Here is a 21526-nt window from a genome sequence, read left to right as displayed (position 1 = left end):
TTTATCCTCGGCACGACTTTTGCTATGACTCAAGGCGTTTGTTCTGTCATGCAGCTATCATCGAGCACGTGAGGGACGGCAGTGTGGTCAGGGCCCTGCTCCTGCCTGACTACTACCTGGTCACGGTCATGCTGTCAGGGATCAAGGTCAGATCATACATTGGGCTACAGGGTGGTGATAGGGTTTGTGGAAGCGTTCAGTGACAGACTCTTCTACTTGGGGACTTCGTATGTACTGTTTCTTTCTTGTATGGGCTGTTAACATTGACTAGAGTACTTTAAACTTTGCAGTTGGACAGTTCTAATTAGATCAAATAAGACGTTATTTTTTAAGTACTCAGGGTCTGTTTGGAGTGGGCTGTGCTGAGATTGTTGAAACCTAGGGAGGAGGGGATGGGAGGCTCTGAAGTTTGTTGAGTGTGGCTTGTCAGTATAAAATACCCATTTTGATTAAAGAGATAATCTGGGATTTAAAGCGAGGCATTGGTGAATCTCTACTTGGCAAGGGGTCATTTTCAAGTATTGATATAATTAAGATGATTTTCCCCATGGTAACATGAGTTTTGTTTGCTTTACCAAAAAGTGTGGGATGACGATATCTCTAGTTGCATTTTATCAGTATGCTTTAAAAAGGGTTGGAAGACCTGATTTGAGACCTTTCCAAGCTCAGTTTTGTGGGGTTTGTGCTTTTTGGACGGTTCCCTGTGGCCTGAGCGAGCCCAGCACTCACATTAGGCTGCGTCACCCACTCGCCTTACTTTTGCTTTAGTGCCCAACTTTTCGACGGGAAGCAGATGGCAGTGAAACACCAGAACCTTTTGCCGCAGAAGCCAAATTTTTCACCGAGTCTCGACTGCTTCAGAGAGATGTCCAGATCATTCTGGAGAGCTGCCACAACCAGAACATTCTGGGTACCATCCTTCATCCAGTGAGTGTGCCTATGCAGACTGGGCCATGTGGGGGGTGTGTGTGTGAGGTTCCACTTGGGGTTTGAAGAGCTGTAGTTTGCTTTTCTTCTTCCCCTGTATATTCTTGAGCCACTGAAATATCTTGGCAGGATTATAATCTACTGATTTTGAGGCTTTTTCTAGGGAGTTATCAGTTACCTGATAGAATTGGACAAATCTGCAACTTTGTACTTTTAGAAAACTCATCTCAGTTGTTACTGGGTTTATAAGGGGAGGAAGGACTCTAGCACTTATTTTCCCAAGGGCTGGTCCTAAAGTTTGCCAATAAGAAAGGTGGGAGGTTGCCACATCAGTGAGAAGTGGTGATGAAGCTTCTGGATGGGATTGGTGAGTTTTGTATGCCGGTCTAGAAGTTAGCTATGTGGGGTTTTGGTAGAACTCTGAAGAGGAAACCATTCTATGGAAAAACTGTTCCAGGCCTTATCCAGTTACTGCCTAACTCTGCTTTTGAGTAGGAACCAGGTTCTTTAAGTTTTTGTAGTTCTGACTATTGGGAGTTTTACTCTGTTGTATACTTTGGTAGGTGGGGTATTCTTGGATGGGAAATGACTTTGTTTTTCAGCACCCAAGTTTAAGTAGATTTTCATTATTGTAACCTCTATCCAATACAGAATAAACTATTGTTACTCTTTGGCTAAAGAATTCTTCCATGATGGCAGTTGTGGAAGGCTGGGAGGCTTGGTTTGGAATGTGCCAAGGTCATGTCTGTTTCTTCTGGAGTGCTAGCTGTCTGCCAGAGCCCTGCCAGATGGCTCTGTGTCACAGCAGAATGTGAATTGCAATTCACTGGGCAAAATGTAACTTAAGTTATCCCTTACTCAGCCTGTTCTTTAGCTTTCCCCTTATGAAAAGGGGAGTAAGTGCTGATCTCAGGGAAGGAAATAATAGGTATAATCTCTACTGAAGATTAACATCCTCAGCCCACAAGAAGAGCTATTGAAATGTCAATTCCATTCAATGCCACTAACATTTATCCTACCCCTGTTAAGTGAGAGTTACTGCGCTGGGTGTTGTGGGATGTGAAGCCAAGGCTGTTGAAAGGAGTCGCAGAGCAGCATCTCCCCTCTTATGGCTGATTTCTTAATGAGAGAAATGGCTCTTCTTTTTTTTTTTTTTAAACTGCAAAGTAGACTGTGGCAATGTTAATCATGTCAGAAGTCTAGAGAAACAGATTCTCTTGCAATAGAATCTAATCTATGCCTGCTTTCTCACGTGCCTCGTTTTTCAGAATGGCAACATCACAGAGCTCCTCCTGAAGGAAGGTTTTGCCCGCTGTGTGGATTGGTCGATTGCAGTTTACACACGGGGTGCAGAAAAGCTGAGGGCGGCTGAGAGGTAAGGTCTGTCGGGGAAGCCTTCCAGCCAAGGATCTTGGTAGGGATCTTCAGGGGAAGAAATCTAGGGATCTTCTCTCACCCATCCATGTCAGTGTAAAGGATTAGGGAAATTCCAAAAGAGGCCAGGATCTCAGAGAGGAGTGGCTTACTTATAAGTCTCCAGGTTCAGTCTAATTCAGTGCTGTATACTAAGGGCCTAGATTTTTCACTCAGACATTATTCTTCACCTGACTTGCTTTTTTAGCGTTTTCAGTACACTGTTTCTCCAAGCCCCTCACTTAAATTCCAGGTTTTAGGCATTTGAAATGAAATAAACTTGAGGCTTATTTGAGGACAGTGAAATAGCTTATCAGCTACTTCCCGACATACAGGCTGGAGCCAGGCATATGATGGAAAGATAGAGCCGGTGGGTCCCCAAACAGAACTATCCAATGTTGCTGTGAGGCCTGATGCCCTAATTTATCTAACAGTATGTTGTAGTTATAAATGCTAATGCAACTGTGAGGTGTTTTTGGCTAGGTGCCTCATGGTTAAAGCAGATGTAGCAATAACTGATTTCCAGGCAAATGATAGTTGGATCTTGCCAAGATCAGTGGCTGTTTCAAAATGTTTCCAGGTATGTAGGTGAACTTGATGTTCCTGATGGGGCAGATGGAAGAAAATGAAGCAGGTAGAGGAATAGAGATGATGTTCTCAAAGTCCCAGCAACTGTCTCTCAGGATACATTTAGGTAGAAGGCCAGGACCATTAGTGACAACATTCCACTCAAGCCTGTGTGGCTTATTTCAGAGTCGTAAGACTATAGCGGTCTTGATAACTTCACATTTTTGCCTTTGAGGTGCACAGCTAGGAGATGTGCAAGAACGTGAATTAAATGACTGTGTTTCCCCTTTGCTAGCTCTTTTACAGCTTTCTGTAACTGTAAGCAGAAATACTTGGGATTTTTTATCTGGGCCATTTGATATGGCCTGCCTGACAAAGGTAGACTGATTGAAAAAACACAATGGTTGTACAAATTGTCTAGTATTTTTATGTTCCACAATTAAGTTCAAAAGATACAATACCCTTATCAAGCACAGCGTTCCAGATACCTCTGATTATTTCATGATGCTCAATTTTTTTATTGTTGTTCAGAAAATCCTGTAAGTCTATTATTCTAAATTATTATTTTGGTTGGTAGTTCTTTTTGCATTCTTTAAGTTCCTGCCTCTCTCTGAAGAAAGTGGGTTACAGTGACAGTAGTTTCTACATGTTTGATAACATCTATAAGAGATTTTTAAGAGTGCGCATCATTAAAAAACAGGTTTAGACCAAGGAATGCAAATCATGTTTCAGTGATATGATTACTTGCCTGTTGTTTTGCATGCTGTGTTGTAGACTTGCTTGCATTGTTGGTAAATCTGTATTGAAGTATTTCATGTGCTTTACAACTACTACATGCTGCTTTTAAAGGTTGCAATACTGTTTTCAGAAATAATAGTTTAATAGTCCCTTTCCCCTCCATCCATTTATTTCTCAATAAATACTTTGACAGTTTTTTACTGATATATAATATATGTGTGTGCATATATATATGATTAAAAAAACATCTTTGCACATATTCCCTTTCCCTCTCTTAATCTGACTCAAAAAAATGTCTCCTGGGCTTACTACTCTAAAACAAATTTCTGCCAGCATGATTTTTTACCTTTTGGCAGTGAAATTCTATTGGATTTTTGTCCATTTTTCATAATCATTAGTTGCACTAGAGTGACAATTTTGTTCTTGTTTTCCACATGGGCTTTGGGTTGCTGACAACCTTTTCATAATTCAAATGGAAATTGAGCGGGCCTATGCTTTTTAAAAAATATATTTGTTAGATGTGTGTGTTCTCCCTCCCATTTAAGAGAGTAGTTGCTCTGTGTTCGTCATTCCAGCGCCTGGCATTTAGTAATAGCTCAGGAGGTACTTGATAAGCCAAAAGAGCTAATTATTGAGGTGGACTTGTACTGTCCAGACTCAGAAAAGTGTATACCCAGACCTCAGCCTATCAGCCGTGGGTTTATGGTATATATGCATCTTGGATAGTTCCAGTTGCTGTACAGTTTTTCTTGTGGCTGTCATGCTTTGTTCAGGTTTGATTGGCCGTTTCTGCTGGGTGCCTTGTCTATGAGATAGGGTAGGATTCTGTGCTGTTTGCTCCTGTGGTGATGGTGGATTCCATTGCTGACCTAGTCCATCTGAGTGATTTGCATCCTTGCTTTGTTGCCAGGTTTGCCAAGGAGCGCAGGCTGAGAATATGGAGAGACTATGTGGCTCCCACTGCTAATTTGGACCAAAAGGACAAGCAGTTTGTTGCCAAGGTGAGTCATTCTCAGCATCTGGAGATGCATTGTGGACGATGTCTAGTGATAATACAGAGCTCTGAATAATCAGTCAAGAGCTGAAGCATTTCTATTTTAGGCAAACCACTGCATGGCTTGCATGGATGTGTGTGCATGATTGCATGCACGTGTGTATTTATTGTAGCGGACTTAGAAACCATAAGAACTTAAATTTCTTGCCTTGAATTTGCATAACTTCACTAGAAGTTCATGGGTTAAAGTTGTAGACATTGACCCCTTGAAATCAATCTCATATTCTGGAGGTTCTGTCCATTTAGCAAATGACATTCTCTTAGATTTCTCTTTTCTTTTTTTGGCCATGCTGCATGGCCTGTAGGATCTTAGTTCCCACCAGGGATTGAACCTGGGCCAATGGCAGTGAAAGCACTGAGTCCTAACCACTGGACTGCCAGGGAACGCCCTCTCTTAGATTTCTTATGCCCAAGTATATATGACTTCAAATTTCTCTCCTTTCTGTTTTGGGACTCTTGTGGATTTGAATTTTTTCTAATGTGATGTGTTTTGTGTTTTTTTTTAAATTTAATTTTATTTATTTTTTATACAGCAGGTTCTTATTAGTCATCCATTTTATACACATCAGTGTATACATGTCAATCCCAATTGCCCAATTTATCACACCCCCCCCGTGGCTTCCCCGCCTTGGTGTCCATACGTTTGTTCTCTACATCTGTGTCTCTATTTCTGCCCTGAAAACCAGGTCATCTGTACCATTTTTCTAGGTTCCACATATATGCGTTAATATACGATATTTGTTTTTCTCTTTCTGACTTACTTCACTCTGTATGACAGTCTCTAGAAACATCCCCGTCTCTACAAATGACCCAATTTCGTTCCTTTTCATGGCTGAGTAATATTCCATTGTATATATGTACCAGATCTTCTTTATCCATTCGTCTGTTGATGGACATTTAGGTTGCTTCCATGACCTGGCTATTGTAAATAGTGCTGCAGTGAACATTGGGGCGCATGTGTCTTTTTGAATTATGGTTTTCTCTGGGCATATGCCCAGTAGTGGGATTGATGGGTCATATGGTAATTCTATTTTTAGTTTTTTAAGGGACCTCCATACTGTTCTCCATAGTGGCTGTATCAATTTACATTCCCACCAACAGTGCAGGAGAGTTCCCTTTTCTCCACACCCTCTCCAGCATTTGTTGTTTGTAGATTTTTTGATGATGCCCATTCTAACTGGTGTGAGGTGATACCTCATAGTAGTTTTGATTTGCATTTCTCTAATAATTAGTGATGTGTTTTATTGAGGGCTCTCCACTGATGTGTCCTGGGATGGATTTCTCTGATGTGAACTAGAGCTACTGGATAGATTGTTTGGGTCCAGCAGGAGTGCTGTAGAAGTGTTTTTTCCTTCATTGTGGGGTTTGGTACCTTGAGTGTTAGAACCTGTGGTAGACCTCACTTTCCCAAAATTGCTAGTGTTTTTAACTGTTTGTTAATTTTGGCAAGACATAATGGAAGCTTTGTCTTTATGGACTTAAAGTGGTTAAATATCCATATCCTTGAGCTTGAGAAGTGGCTGTGCTAAAAATGTCTAATAGTGAGTTTAAGATGCAAAGCCACTAGATGGCACTGTCAGTCTGAAAAATCCTGGAATGCTTTTTCTTAGAATGGTAAAATTTTAACAAGTCTCCGAGGAATTGGCTGAATTTCTTCACTTTCTTTTTTATGATGCCCAAAGTAGTAGGTCACAGAATGTTCAAGCGGCCCCTTCCCTCTTCTGGTAGATGGTCTCTAAGCACCTGTAAGATTAAGTATAATCGTGACTTTTAGTGGACATTAGTGGGAGGAGCCCCTGGTTGGATACTCCCTATGCATCTTGCACATCTTGATGAAGATCAGAATGGACCCCTGCTTCTTTTTGTGAGGACCATACTAGTTTGGGAACTTGGGCATGGCTACTCTGCCTAACTGAAACTTACTTGGTGTGTTTATGTTTCCTATAATCTGTTCTAAAGACTACACTGCACAATGAAAGGATGATAATTCACTCACCAAGGAGGCAGGCCTTCCATTTTTCACCATCATCACTTTGGGCATCTGTGATATTAGTGATGTAGATGACCCTTGGGAGGGTCTCATTATCCTGTACTGTCCCTAGCAGCCCCTCCTCAGTTGAAATTGAGTTTGTAGAGAAACCTAGAAGATTTTGAAGGGTTTTTTGGCCTTGGCAGGTTGGGGAACCTAAGGCATTGCTGAAGAAAAATTCTTCAGCTAAAGGATTAGACAGTTGAGTCAGTGGCTTTGCATTTATCTTGAATATGATTTTATTGATAACTAGAGAAAGGAGAGCTTTAGGACATTTATAGGACATTTCTTCCATTTTAAAAAATCCAGGATCCCAGAATCTAAGTTTTGTCTTTTTTGTTTTAAAACAGGGTGAGGCATTTTTTTTGCTTTTGTTTTTAATTACAATGAAGTTTTATTTGTTACAATGCCAGAGTAGAGGAGATTGCCTCCAAAAGCCAACTGATTAAGGATCTTGTAGTATCCTAAACATAAATTTAGGTCATTTGGATATAGACTTGTTCAGAGAGTAGAGAGAAAAAGGTGTTTATAGGTAGATAAATGGTTTTTGAAACTTACTGAATTTTGGAAATTCTTCAGCCTTATTTTTGTTTTTAAAACAGGAAAAAACATAAAAAAGAAGGAAAAACACTCATACTAGATGGAATTACTATGACACAGGTTTTTTTTTTTTTTTTAAAAAACAAAGTTGATCATACTGTCAATCTCGGAGGTTGGCAAACTATGGCCCACGGGCCAGATTTGGCCCGTCACTTGTTTTTGTGTGGCCTGTGAGCTAAGAATGGATTTTACGTAGAAAAAAAATTTCTGTGGCACATTGAAATAATATGAAATTCAAATTTCAGTGTCATGAGTAAGTTGGCACATAGCCATGTCTGTTCGTTTACATATTGTCTAGAGCTGTTTTTGTGATACGGTGGCAGAGGTGAATGGTTGTGACAGAGACCATATGGCCTGCAAAGCCTAAAATATTTGCTATCTGGTCCTTTACCGAAGAAGTCTGCTGACCCTTGATCTATACCAGTCCTACTCAGAGTACCTTGATATGATATAAGGAGCTTGAGCCAGGATGTAAACCAAGGCATTGCTGCTTTCATCAAGAAAATCTTGCTACAGAAAAATGTTCTTGGTGATGTAGTTGATTTATGTTCTGCTACAAGTGCCTTATCTCATTGCAGACTGGCAGCAACTTTTGAATAGTCCTGACTTGTATTCCTTTGTATATAATCTTTAAGTTTGTAAGTTTTTATTTTTAACACGTAAACATTTTTAAAGAACTCTAGGGTCTTCTTAAGAAATGTACTGTCTGGGGGCTTCCCTGGTTGTGCAGTGGTTAAGAATCCACCTGCCAATGCAGGGGACACGGGTTTGATCCCTGGCCCGGGAAGATCCCACATGTCGCGGAGCAACTAAGCCCATGCGCCACAACTACTGAGCCTGTGCTCTAGAGCATGTGAGCCACAACTACTGAACCCACGTGCCACAACTACTGAAGTCTGTGCTCCTAGAGCCCGCGCACTGCAACGAAGAGCAGCCCCTGCTCGCAGCAACTGGAGAAAGCCTGCATGCAGCAACGAAGACCCAATGCAGCCAAAAATAAATAAATAAATAAATAAATAAATAAATAAATAAATAAATAAATAAATAAATAAATAAAATTTTAAAAAAAGAGTGGTGACCTCCCAAAACAACACTGCAAAGGCTGAGTCACTTTAAAAAAAAGGAAAAGAAAAACAGAAATGTACTGTTTCCCTCTCCCTTGAGGCAGCCACTCTATTCTCTGCTTAAGAAATGTACTGTTTGTTTCCCTCTCCCTCGAGGCAGCCATTTTCAACTCTTTGCTAATCCATGTCTTGGAATAAAATGTTACATTGCTCACTCTTGATTTTTCAGGCATAACCCCTTTTCCTTCACACCATAGAAGGAGAAGATTTAGTTTTTTCACACATGGGTGTGCATGTATTTTTCTCTATGCCTTCTAATAGGACTATACCATAATTCTGGCTCAGTTAATATTCAATGTTTACTTTGTAAATGCTAATCACTTCCGAGCCATATAGCATATTATGAATACTTTTCATTTCCTGCATGATTTTTTGTTTTCTCTGGAGGTAATAATTATTTTAAAATTTATGTATATATCTTTCTCATACATATTAATTCAGCCCCCACATTCTGGCTGTCTAAATCTCTTCTCAAGACATTGATTCAGTCTGTTATCCTTTATCTTTTTCAATACTACTTTCCAGGAGCCTTGTAACCTGTACCAGCCTGGATTAGTTCTTGTTTTTTCTTTTATAAAGCTGTCATCTTTCGATTTCTTTACCATTATCCTGAGTTTTTCTTTGCCTCACTCCTGGATTGGTACTGTGTTTGCTGGATCTTTTGGCTTCTTTATGATTTACTACTTTATTTCGGTGGCACACATTCTGTAGCTTCTTGGGAAAAGAGTGCTTGGTAGGTAAATTTTTTGAGACCTTTCATATCTACTCTGTTATTACACATGATAGTTTAGGTGGGTATAGAATTTTATGTTAGAAGTTATTTTCTTTTAGAATTACGAAGTCATTGCTCCACTGTCATTTAACTATTGGAGTTTTTTTTTTCCATGTATTTTAGTGGTCTGACCTCTCATCCTTATGATATATTTTTTATTTCTGTAAGCTGTTAGCAAATTCTTCTTTATTCTGAAATTTCACAATGATGCTCTTTGTTTACCCATGTGTGAGCACGTTGTGGTTTAATTTTTAGTCCTTTATGTCTGGGAATTTCAACTATTTTGTTGTTGATTTCCATCTTGTTTATCTGCTCTCTGTTTTTCTAGAATTCCTGTTTGGATGTTTGAATTCGTGCACTAGTCATCTAATTTTTTCTTAATATTTTCCATCTTTTTGTCTTTTCTTTCTAGATATCTTCATATTTGTCTCTCATCTCTTCTATTAGACATTTCATTTATGATGCTGTATTTTAATTTCTAAGAGCTTTCTTTGTTCTCTGAATGTTTCTCTTATACTGTTTAAAAAATAACATGTAATACTTATTCCAGAGATGAATATCATCTGTTAGGCTTTTGAGGAATTAATAATAATTTTTTGAAGATTTTTTTCTCCCTGCATAGTCTTTGTTGTCTAAGTTGTTTTTAATTCTCTTTGGTTATTTTGACACCTTATTTTCCGTATTAGAGGCTTTCCTCAGTTATGTGGTGATGCTTGGTTGTCTCTCTCAAAGAATTAGGTATTCAACCCTGGCTTAGGAGCAATGAACTCATGTATGGGATTTAGGGTATACATCTTGAAATCCGGGTGCTTCTTACATAGATTTTAAACCAGTCCTAGTTTTGGGCCTTATTTTCATCCCCCCTTGAGATTCCTGATTTGATAGTTTCTTACTCTTGGGTAGGGGAAGTCCGCAGTATCAATCAGAAAGGCTATTTTCTTTTCTCACCACTAGCTCAGGATGTAGCTTTTGTGAGTCTGTGGAGTCAGTTACCACTCATCCCTCTGCTTTCCAGCTTCCAGGTTTTGTTGCTATATTCTTCTCTCCCATTATCTTTGTCCTTTTGGGCTTTTGGCAAACAACAAAACAAAACAAAATAAAAAACAGCCCCCCAAACCCTTTATTTTTGTGTAGAGTTATTTAGGGAGAGTAACAGAATAAATATTTGAACTTGCTTTAGTTCACAGTGTTCCATTATAAGGCTGCATCGTAATTTATTTAACTAGTCCCCAGTAAGTTATTACGTAGTTTATCACGTTTCCAGTTTTTAGACAATGGAATAAATCTCTCTGTAAATGGCAGTTGTTTCCTTAGGAGTATTTTGGAGGATATTTGCTCCCCAGGAATGGTAACTAGTGTACATCCCATGTGTGTTCATTTTCTAATATGTTGTAGAGCGGAGCTTGACCAACTTTTTCTTAAAGGACTATATAGTAAATATTTTAGGCTTTCTGGGTCATACAGTCTCTTTGCAACTACTCAATTCTGCCACTGTAGCAAGAAAACAGCTGTGGGTAATATGTAAATGATGGGCGTGGCTGTGTTCCACTAAAACTTTATTTACAAGAGTAAGTGGTGGGCCCTTGGCCACAATTTACCAAACCCTGTTGTAGAACATGGGATATCAGCATTAAATGTAAAAGGGAAAATGATCTGTATTTCTTTTCACAAGCTAGAACCCAGCTGCAGTTTTGTAGTCATTTTGCCGAATTTAAAACATTTGTTAATGACAAACTACTCTTTCAAGGAAACCTAAAAAGGTCCTAAGCACGTGCCTTGGGCCCTCCCTACCATAGTCTGACAGTCATGCAAGTTCTCGCTGAAGGATTCTGCTCTGAGCCTGATGTGACCCTAAGGCCTGAACAAATAGAGTGACTGCTGAAGAGAGGACCACTCTCTCCCAGGAGTTAATTGTACAGGGAACAGCTAAATAGCCTGCAAAGCCTGCTAAAGGTGACCTGTGAACTCTTTAACCAGGTGCCTCTGGGACCCTCTGGGTGACTTCTGGAACTGATGCAAAGCTGTAGGTTGGAATGTTGGCCGAGAGTCTCACTTCTGAGAAATTTGAAACTCAACAAAGTATTCTCTGGATACATGTGGCACTGAAAGACTGGTTTCCATTCTCTGCTTAAGCAGCTTCTCTTCTTAAGGAAGGAGATGCTAGGGAGGGCTATCCTTGTCTCTCCAGGTTAGCAGAGAGGAATGTTCACTTCACAGCGATTAGCTGAGCCTACTTGAGACTTTTGTGCCTGTCGTGGCTTGCCAGTTTCCTGCCTGCCTTCCCTGTGGCGTTTTAGCTGATCAGTGCTGTTGGTAGCCATATGGTCCCTTGAGCACATGGCTTGGCATCCCTGTCCCTGCTGCTGGATGCTTGGGCCTTGCAGATTTCACAGACCTGAATAACACTTGGGGGTGGGGAGAGGGGGTGGAGTCTTCTCACGGCCCGGCCTGGTAAGATAGAGGCCTCTAGCTTGGTTCTCTGTACCAATTGATTGCTTAACCAACAGAGCCCCACACTAGGTGCTTCGAGAAGATGCAAAAGAATGAGAAGTGGTTCCCGTTCTCAAGGAGCTTATTACCCTTCAGGGCTTCATCCGGGAGATAACCCTAAGTGGTTAGCTGTGTGATATTGTTGGCCATGTCCAGTTTTGGAGGTCAGGTTATAAGCTATCCATGGATGCAGTGGATTCTAGTACTTATTGGGTTTGGCCCTGATGATTTTTTGCTGTGCAAAAATGTCATAGCTTTGAATGGAGCTCATTATCATGTCTCTCTGAGATGGTTTTTTTTGTTTTTGCGGTACGCAGGCCTCTCACTCTTGCGGCCGCTCCCGTTGCGGAGCACAGGCTCCGGACGCACAGGCTCAGCGCCCATGGCTCACGGGCCCAGCCGCTCCACGGCATGTGGGATCTTCCCGGACCGGGGCACGAACCCGTGTCCCCTGCATCGGCAGGTGGACTCTCAACCACTGTGCCACCGGGGAAGCCCTCTGAGATGGTTTTTAAGCAAGGATATTTAGTAATTTTGGCTAGACTTTTATATTCCTATTTGGTAACGTGGAGAGAACAAAAAATACTAGCTACTTCCTTGACCTTTTGTCATATGGCTTTCAGATGAAAAGGAAGTTCTGGGGATGGTCTGGCTAGGAAGGTGGCCCCTCCTATACCAAAAGGAGGTCAAGACTTGGTTTGTAGCCTAAGTTAGCAAACTAATTTGCTGATAAGAAAATGATTGAATTAGGAAAGACTTGTAAACATTTACCTAGCTTTTTAAATTGAGACTTTATTTTTAGAAGAGTTTTAGATTTACAGAAAAATTAACAGATACTACGGAGTTCCCACATTAACCCCTTTCACCACTCCCCTCAGCTTCCCTTGTTATTATCTGACATGGTTATGGCACGTCGATTGTAAGTAGTATATCATCATTGATACGTTATTATCAACTAAAATTACTTTCCCTCTAATGTCTGTTTTCTGTTGCAGAATCTCATCCTCAATAGCACGCTAAATTTAGTTGTCATATCTCGTTAAGCTCCTCTTGGATTTGATGGTTTCTCAGATTTTCTTTGCTTTTGATGACCTTGACAGTTACGAGGAGTATGGGTTGGGTATTTTGTGGGCTGCCCCTCTGTGGGAATTTGTCTGGTGCTTGGCTTCCTTTTAAGTACCCCTTAAGGTGTCCAGTTTGTTGGCTTGCGCTTAGGTGCCTAGGGGTATTTGCATCAGAAAGTGGCACTTTGTATTGTGTGAGGACAAAGGGTGGCAGCTGTGCTGTTCTGGGGGCTGGGGAAGGGATCTGTGCAGTGAGCCCCGGCCATTGCTGTAACTGGGTGGGGTGCTCCGTATTTCCCCCACTTTGGTGTTGTTTCACTAGTGTTTCCAGGAGTAGCTTGGGGAGAACAGACCTGGCAGACAGCCTCGGGGAGCAGGAGAGGCAGCCGGATGTCAGTAGAAAGGGTGTTTGGTGTCCCATTTCCAGTGGCCCCATCGAGGGCGCTCGCTGGTGGTGCCTGAAGGAGCCCTGTTTGGGCTGATGTTCCTTTTCTTCCTATCTGGTACTGATAACTTAGGCAGCTTTGGGAGCACTGGTGGTTGTGTCTGGGGACTCTTCTGAGGGTCTCTAGCTCAGGAGGCTGTTGTCGGCTCTTTATGTTCATTGCATGGATGCCGCAGGGTTTTTACAAGCTGAGCAGCAGCAGCCCTTTGCATCCAGAGCGCAGCACTGTGGACGGGCTCCGCAGATGGGGAGTGTGGCAGGAGTCCAGGGGGAGGGATGGACGTCCCTTGCCCCTGACAGCACGCTGCCATTCTCCTGACTTTTGGCAGCCCTTAGTCTGCGCGTGTCATCAAGCCACTCATTTTTCCTTTTACAGTTTAGGTCTAAGAAATGGGGAGGGAATTGGATTTAGGGCATATATCTCAAGTCCAGCCAGTGACCTTTTTTTCTGTGTTGATTCTGCTCTTGGAGCGTGTGGTAGGGTAGGGTGTGTGTGTGAGTGTGTGTGTGTGTGTGTGTGTTTTGACTAGGGATCAGTAGCTTGTGGAGAAAGTAAGCGATGATGTGGGCATACTTCAGAATGTCCTGATGAAAAGCAGCATCAGAAATATTACTGTTATAAATGTGGTCTGTGATGGTGCTGACGAGCAGGCTTTGGATAGTAATCCGCTCTGCATTTTACTTATTGCACAGTGTGTGAATGTAACTACTATTTTATTGTTTCTTCCATGTCTCTGCCCAGGAGCTGCTTGTTCTCCGGACAGTAATGACACAATTTACAGAGGAATAAAACACCATAACCCCCCCCCAACACACACACACACACAGACACGCACACTCACACCCCTTCAGAAGGGCAGACCTCGTTTAGCTGGCAGCGTCAGAGTGTACAGTTCCTGAAGAGGAGGTTACTAATCAGGGAGATGCCGAGCAGAGTCTGCTGCTGAGGCCTGAAATTTACAGCCCCAAGAAGCCGTTTGCTGCTGCCGCGGCTGCTAACGCATCATAAGGGGTGACGAATACCAGTAACTTGTCACCGGGGTGTGCTTAGATCTTCACATTCTGTAATCAGGGGGTGAAGGTGCGAGCACTATGATACTTTCCCTGGTTGTATTTCTCTCTGAGCATGACTAGGGAGTAGAGAATGTCTAGATATTTCTCATGTCTTGATTACAGGAAGCTTCCCTATGTTTTTGGCAATTGACAATTTAATAGGAGTTAGTTTTGCAGTGAGAGGAATGTGTAGCTTGGTCCATCACTGAGATGTAGGAAATACTGTGATGAGCGTGCACTTGAGATGCCTGCTGATTACTGTATCTGTTGGGCAGTGGTCCTGTACTTTTGAGGGAGGAGCAGTATTGATTTGCTGTACGAGCTGTTTTGCTTGGTATGGCTTTGTGGAATTTTTGGTTTGAAGGTGGGATAGCAGTATAGCACATAGCATGGATACCTCGTGGCCCCCTCCCCTACCCCCATGTGCTGTAATCCATGTCATACAAATGTGGGATTTTGAAGCATAGGGAAATCATTAGCTGGGGTCTTTTTCTTTTGGTCAGTTGGCCAAGCCACTGCTGCTGTCTTTAGGGAGTGAGAGGGAGATTCCATTATGATGGGCATTTTTACTTGGCATTAATGTGTCTAGGTGATAATGGGAACAAGATGTACTCTGTTTTTTGCAGTTACTGAGTCTGTGTTCTCGGTTATACCTTCTTGGCTGTTTTTAAGATCTACACTTAAAGTGATTGGGCCTGGTATAAGGGGCTCTTTGATTTGGAGGGTCCTATACACTTTGGCACCAGTCATACCTAGATAATCATTCCTGACCTTGACTTGGTCCTCTTGTGACCACACATCATGCTTTTGATTACCCTTGGACTTCACTAAGGTTTTCTGGTCGGATGAGTTTTGGATTCTGGCTGTCTGAGTTTTAGCATTAGCCTTTATGTGACTCTCAGATCTATGAAAAAGGTTATAGCAGAATGGCTGTGGTTATTTGAGCCTGTTTTTTTATTTCCTGCATTCAGGTTTGCAAGTTAATCTTAGACATAGTTGAAAATTAAAAATAATTACCCCCTCTCCTAATCTACACGGCTCTTTCTCAGACTCTTGACTACTCTTTTGGCCCTGGCCTGTTTTTCTCTACACTGCTTCCATTACTTACCGTGTTAAAACCCCAGGATGTCTTTCCATCCACGAGTGGTAGTCAGCCATCCATGGACTTATAGCTTGATTCCAGCTGTCGTCTTTCTTTTTTCATTCATTCTGTTTGATGGCGCGTTCCTCCTGCTATTTCCTGTCATGTAAAATTTCTCACTTGGTTTTGCTTTTTGCTCCTTCTTCAGATTGTCCCTCAAATTACTCTTTACTCTTTTTTTGTGTGTGGTTGGCTGGTTCTCTGGAAAAGGTAGAGACTAGCCACTCTTGCAGGAGTCTACAAATAAATGGGTATATTCTGTTGTAAAAGGTTGTGAGCCTTCCAGGGAATAGTTAGTGAAGGCTCTTCTGGATACTTACCAGTGTGATACCCACCACAGCAAAGGAGAGGCTGGCTCCTTTTGTTTCACATATAAAAGAGGAAGGGAATTTTGCAAGTCTACACTCACGGTGCAGCTGACCCCAGTAGTTTGTTCAGCTACCTGTTTGCTCCTGTTGGGGTCTGATTGAAGCCTAGGAGAGTTAGTTTTGGTTCTGTATACGGTGACTGTGTTTTGTAGTCAATAGCTACCTCACGGTAAAGTGTTACTTGCAAAAAAATCCAAACAGCCTTGTAACAACAGGTTCTGAATATAATTGGGTGAATTGTAGACTGCTGGCTGAATTATGAGGTCTAGTTACAACCCTGATGTGGTCCCAGTCTGGTTTCAATGGAATTTTATTCTCTACATGTTGGTGGAGTGTTCTAATAACCTCCACAGAGGAATATTTGTGCTTTTGCCCTTGAATAGATATCCTCATAAACTACCCCAGATTGGGAGTTAATCATTGGCTGAGAGTGGGGTCCAGTGTTACTGACTTTGGGTTCCAAAACAGAGATGCCCATAGTAGTGATCTGAAAAGGAGGCTTTCAGAGTAGCTGAACTAATATCTTAGCAATTTAATGTTTCTGCCGGTGAGGTTAACAGCTGAGCATCTCCTTTCGCACGCTGAGATGACAATTCTTTTTGCCCTTCACTTGCCTTTGATTTTTCTGCTCTGCATTGGGGCGTCCTATTTTGGTTCTTTCTCATCTAGTGCTGCTACCTTCTTCTAATCCAGCCCTTGCCTCTTTTCCTAGAATCATGTTGTGATAGGCATTTTGATTGTAGCTTAGAACCTGTTTCAAGGAAAATGTTCAATAGCACGTAGAGACTGGATTTCCAGTTCGTAAGCTTTGTAGTTAACCACAAATCTTGGTCAGGGCAAAAGATTTAAAAAAAGCTTGACTGTCTTTATGAATGACACAGATCCTGCCTCGATGAGAAATCACCATCTCTTTGGGGGCTGATAATTATAGGATAGTTTTCTTCAACATTGTTGTACCATAAAGAAAGATATTGGATCTACCCCAAATGGCTCTTGATCTCATCCTTCTTCCTGTAACTGGGTGTGCCTTGCTCCTTAGCATGTGTGCTATGAGATTTGGGCTATCAAGGCAACATTTAAGCATTTTTGCCTTCTCGCCCACAGGTGATGCAGGTGCTGAATGCCGATGCCATTGTCGTGAAGCTGAACTCTGGGGACTACAAGACCATCCACTTGTCCAGCATCCGACCACCAAGGCTGGAGGGGGAGAATACACAGGTGAGATGAGAAAAGCAGCAAAGCCTCTTTTCCAAAACCAAAGGGGAGGAGGTGGAGAATTAGTTAGATGTGGTCCATGTGTGGGAGAATGCTAACGGACAAGTAGTGTAAATCGCCAAAGTATTATTTCCTAGCATTTGCAGCCTAGCTGCTATTGGGCAGGTCTCAATTTCTCCTGAACCACACCCACTACTCTCCTTCATTTTCGATGGGCCCTGTTGGCATTCCTCCCTAAGGGGCTTGAGAGGGGTTAAGGTTGGTATATGTTAGGTGGTAAATGAGTCTTGTTTATTAACGAGATCTTATTATCTGAGGATAAGGGGAGGAAAAGATCTATGTCTCACATGCATGATAGTAAGGCTTGTTCTGCTGGTCATTTTGATTTGATCTGTACGTTTTTGCTCTGGGAAGAAATGAATCTTGGTATATATATTATCTGGGGCCACCTACTCATCTTTTCCAAGTGGTAACTGGAATTATTAGCTGTACTGTTTCTTGCTGTTTGTTGGATCTTTTGGCAGCAAGGGTGCTTGCCTAGCCAATGTGTATGATTTTGGTTGTCAACTTTGAGAAATTATGTTTAGGCTGAAAACTGCAGGCAGTTTTGTTTTAAATTTTGTGGTCATTTTCTTTCCATTGTTACGTTATAAGAGGTTGGGGAAAGGGATTGTGGTTGAACTTCTTTGTTTGTCTGGCTGTCTTGTTTCTACAGACATCTTTTTAGCTCCTGTTTTTGCCTTCTGATAACTAAAGTGTGTAACTGTGTCGATTGGTTATAGAACTGGGTCCTCAGTGAGAGCCAGTGCCACAGGCAAATTGAACAGTGTGGTTGAAGTTAGTGCTGTGTGGCTTTTTAATGTATCCCTTTTGTAGTTCTAGAGACTTGAAATTTGCTTTTCTGATGTTTTGCACGTCTTGGTGCATTCATGAGTTGAAATTCAGGCCCTGTTTTCATTTGTGTGAGAGTTTAGAGACAGCCCATAAGAGTCAAATGAAAATATTGTGATTGTCTTTTGAGTCAGATCATGCGTAAGAAACCCATACAAGATGGGTTCTTTGAATGTCTGGCCAATCAGTTCATCTCGACCCCCAACCCCCCAGCCTTTTCTTTCCCACAGAGGAGGCAATTTAATGCAGCAAGCAGGATTGTGGTAAGGTTGAGAATGTAAATGCACGAAAGCCTAGAAATGCCAAAATAAGGTTCTCTCGGTAACTGTAGCTCTGCCTCATTGCACAGAGTAAATACACATGTCCAGTTTTGTCAGCGCTGGGAGTAGTCCACAGTTCTGCATCTGTGCCATGCAGTTGGAATTAAGGAGACTCAGTAGCTGAATTTTAAGCAGTTTTTAGGGGCGTGGGGGAGTTTATAGCTTAGGTCTGACGATAGCAAGTTTTCTGGAGTAAGAACTAAACTACCACTGAGAAGTTTTCGTTTTTCTTGGATCCTTTGGAACTCCTCAGGGGGTAATGGATGGATTTCCCTTAGCCTAGCGGATGACAAAAGTTGTTGGAATACATCTCCCAGTTTAGGCAGGATCATGTTTATAGAATTTCTTCTTCTTTACCAAGGTAGGTTATCTCTTATTTTATTTGTTAGACTTCTGTTCACTCCTGAGATCTTACTCCATTTTAAGAAAGTTCTAAGTGAGTCTCAGCTCTAAGAGTCAACATATGGCTTTTGAGTGAAATGAAGAATGATTTCCCTTATTTGTTCATTAAATTCCTTTGGAAGATTTTAATGAGGGTCACATAAGAAATTAATATAATACACTTTGAGTACAGTGGTGGTGGGTGCTGTGAAGAGCCCTGTTGTGGTGGGTGCTTGGGAAGTCTTCCCAGGAGCAGCTCGTATACCTCTTGAGTGCTCACAGACGAGAAGTGAGCAGATGAGAGAAAGGGCACTCTAGACCAGCACTGTCCAATAATGCAAGCCCCAAATGTGCACTGTCCATGATGCAAGCCCCAAATGTGAGCTCTGTGTGTTATTTAAAATTGTCTAGTAGCTATGTTTTAAAGAACATTAATTTTAATGCAGTTTATTTGACTTACTATATCCAAAACAGTATCATTTCAACATTTAATGAATGTAAAAAATTCATGAGATATTTTACTTTTATTTTTACTGTGTCTTGGAAATCTGATGTATATTTTATACTCGGATCTCAGTTCATCCTAGCATATTTCTAGGGCTCAGTAGCCACAGGTGTGTAGTGGCTACTGTAATGGACAGCACAGGTTTAGGAATTCAAATGAATAGGTTCATTGTCATTGGTAAATACTTACTGGGTACCCACTTTGTACCAGATGCTATGCTGGGATTGCAGTGGGGAATAAACCCTCGTGGAACTACTCTCATGGAACTTTAAAATCTAGTAGGGGAAATTCGCAAGTAATCACGTTTATGTCTTGTGTTATGAAAGGAAAGGTTAGCGTTTATAAGAATGCATAATCTGGGAAGGCTTCTTTGAGGAAGTGACTTAAGGCCTGAAGGCTGATTAGGAGTTAGCTAGGTAAAAAGTGAGGAGAAGACAATTTCTGACCGAGACAGCAGCAATGACAAGAACCGGGTGAGTTTGGGAATAGGGAGTGGATGGCCTCTGTGGATGGTGCATGAGTGGTGTGATGCCTGTGTGGTCCAAAATATGGGCAGGGCCAGATCATGCATGTCCTATGAATATTCCCGGGTACTCATGAAAAGAGAGAGAATGTGGGGCATGTGATGAACTGTGAGTAATTTTGTATGACTGGAGTAGAGGATGCTTAATGCCAGGGGTTAGTAAGAAATGAGTTTGGGAGTTAGGCAGAGGCCACGTGTTGAAAACATGTCTGCCATGCCTTGTAGGCTTTTGTCTTGAACGATTTTAAGGGATGGCACCTTTTGGGTTTGAGTGTGCTTGTGTTGGTGGCTTTCATTTATAAAACATGAAAGTACTTTGCGTCTATAAAAGAGGATCATGCTAGATGAAAACTGATCTGTAGCGAGGGGTTCTGGTTTTGTTTTTGGTAAAGCTCACCTGGGGGTCAAAGGTATGAGGAAGGAGAGGCTGTGGATGTGGCTCCAGTAGCCTCTCACCCTGGAGGAGTCTTTCTACTTGAAGAATTCTCCCTGGAACCCTCACAATGAGTGGAGATTCTGCTCTCTGCTTATCTTAAAGAGATTTACAGTATGGGTGTAGGAACAGAAATCACCCAGAGATCCCAGTGAGGCTGTAACTATATGTGTGTAATGACTAGGCAAGCAGGAGTCCCCTTGGAGTCTTTGGTTTCCCTAGTGTTCTTTACTGTATACCAACAGTTCCTGTACTACAAGGGGAGTCCAGTCAAGTACTCAAGGCTTGGATGTCGGGACCTCTGTTAGGCCGCATTGCACCCTTGTGCAGGTTAGAGAAGGGTGCCCCTTCCTTCAGGCAGTCTCACGTCAGGGCACAGGGCTTGGCAAGTAGAGTGGAGGCTGAATTTTAGCTCCCACTCTCCCTCGGTCCACTTGGCCAGGTGCCCTCGTGCACGGCACAATGTGTACAAGACGATGCGGCTGTCCTAGTTGGAACAGGGCTGATGGACTCTCCAAAGAAGATGTCGAGGGTATGCTTTGGGAATTGGGTAATGGTCTCGTACTCACAGAAACAAAGGATGCTTGACAGTTGTTTGGAGATGACAGAGGGACCGTGGAGGGTGCTGAATGAAACCCTCAGGAGATTGCCTTCTCTCGAATTTGGGGACATTTTGGGGAACGGGGTGTCAGTGGCTTTGAAATGGAGAGAAAGCAACTTGGCAGCTTATAGTATTGGAGCTCATTCTACACAAAAGAACAGAGTGAGATAAGGTGCAGATTAAGGAACTGGAGGAGGAGATGAAGAGGGAGAGTCTTTGCATGAGCTTCCTCAGGGGCAGGCAGGTGGTGTGCAGAGATTCCTGCTGTGGGTGGGCCTCCCTACAAGCTCCCAGATGATGACCCAGTGGGGCTTGCCCTGCAGTTAAGAACGGGGAGGTTCTTTTAATGTTTATCTTCCCCCTACCCTAAAAATTAACGTGACATCAGCTAATACAGATCTTCTGAGACACCTTTGTATATTGTGGGGATAGTAGGGCAAATTGGATTTTCCTTTTTTTAAATACAGAGACAAATTCATTCTATTAAATTATACTTGAAGGTAAGGAGGTTTTGCCCAAGGCTAACGGTGTACTTCCATTCCCCCCTTTTGGTTACTTTCTAATTGTAGCCAGAGGAAGGGCTCTGGACAAAACTGCACGATCAAAGGAACTGTTTGCATTCTAGGCAACTCTTTTCCAGTAGCACCCGGAAATTCATGGGTTAGCCACGGCTCCCAGATTTTGGTTAGAGCTTGATTTGTTGCTGGGACATGTGACAGAGTTAAAAGCTAGAGTGTGTAGTATTTCCCTCAGAAGGAGTACAGTTGGATGTCTGTTGCTGTTGGTTCTGTTTCTGTGGCACCAAGCTTTTGGATTATTAGGGCGAATCCAGCGTCATCTCTTTGGAGATGTAGCTCCTTCAGGCTGAGGTC

The 21526-nt window shown here is 42.1% G+C and overlaps 1 protein-coding gene across 1 annotated transcript in view; it reads left to right on the top strand.

Moving 5' to 3' along the window:
• SND1 (staphylococcal nuclease and tudor domain containing 1) overlaps positions 1-21526 on the top strand; it is a 419293-nt gene that overhangs the window by 55245 nt on the left and 342522 nt on the right. Inside the window, exons 6-10 of the mRNA XM_082661749.1 lie at positions 55-146; positions 769-927; positions 2196-2302; positions 4556-4646; positions 16890-17003. Coding sequence (XP_082517875.1) covers positions 55-146; positions 769-927; positions 2196-2302; positions 4556-4646; positions 16890-17003 — 563 coding nt within the window. The remainder of the gene's footprint in view (positions 1-54; positions 147-768; positions 928-2195; positions 2303-4555; positions 4647-16889; positions 17004-21526) is intronic.

Source organism: Grampus griseus, assembly GCF_964374135.1.
Source record: "Grampus griseus genome assembly, chromosome: 9".
In the NCBI taxonomy this organism is placed as follows: domain Eukaryota; kingdom Metazoa; phylum Chordata; class Mammalia; order Artiodactyla; family Delphinidae; genus Grampus; species Grampus griseus.
This window is presented reverse-complemented; position numbering and strand designations above follow the sequence as displayed.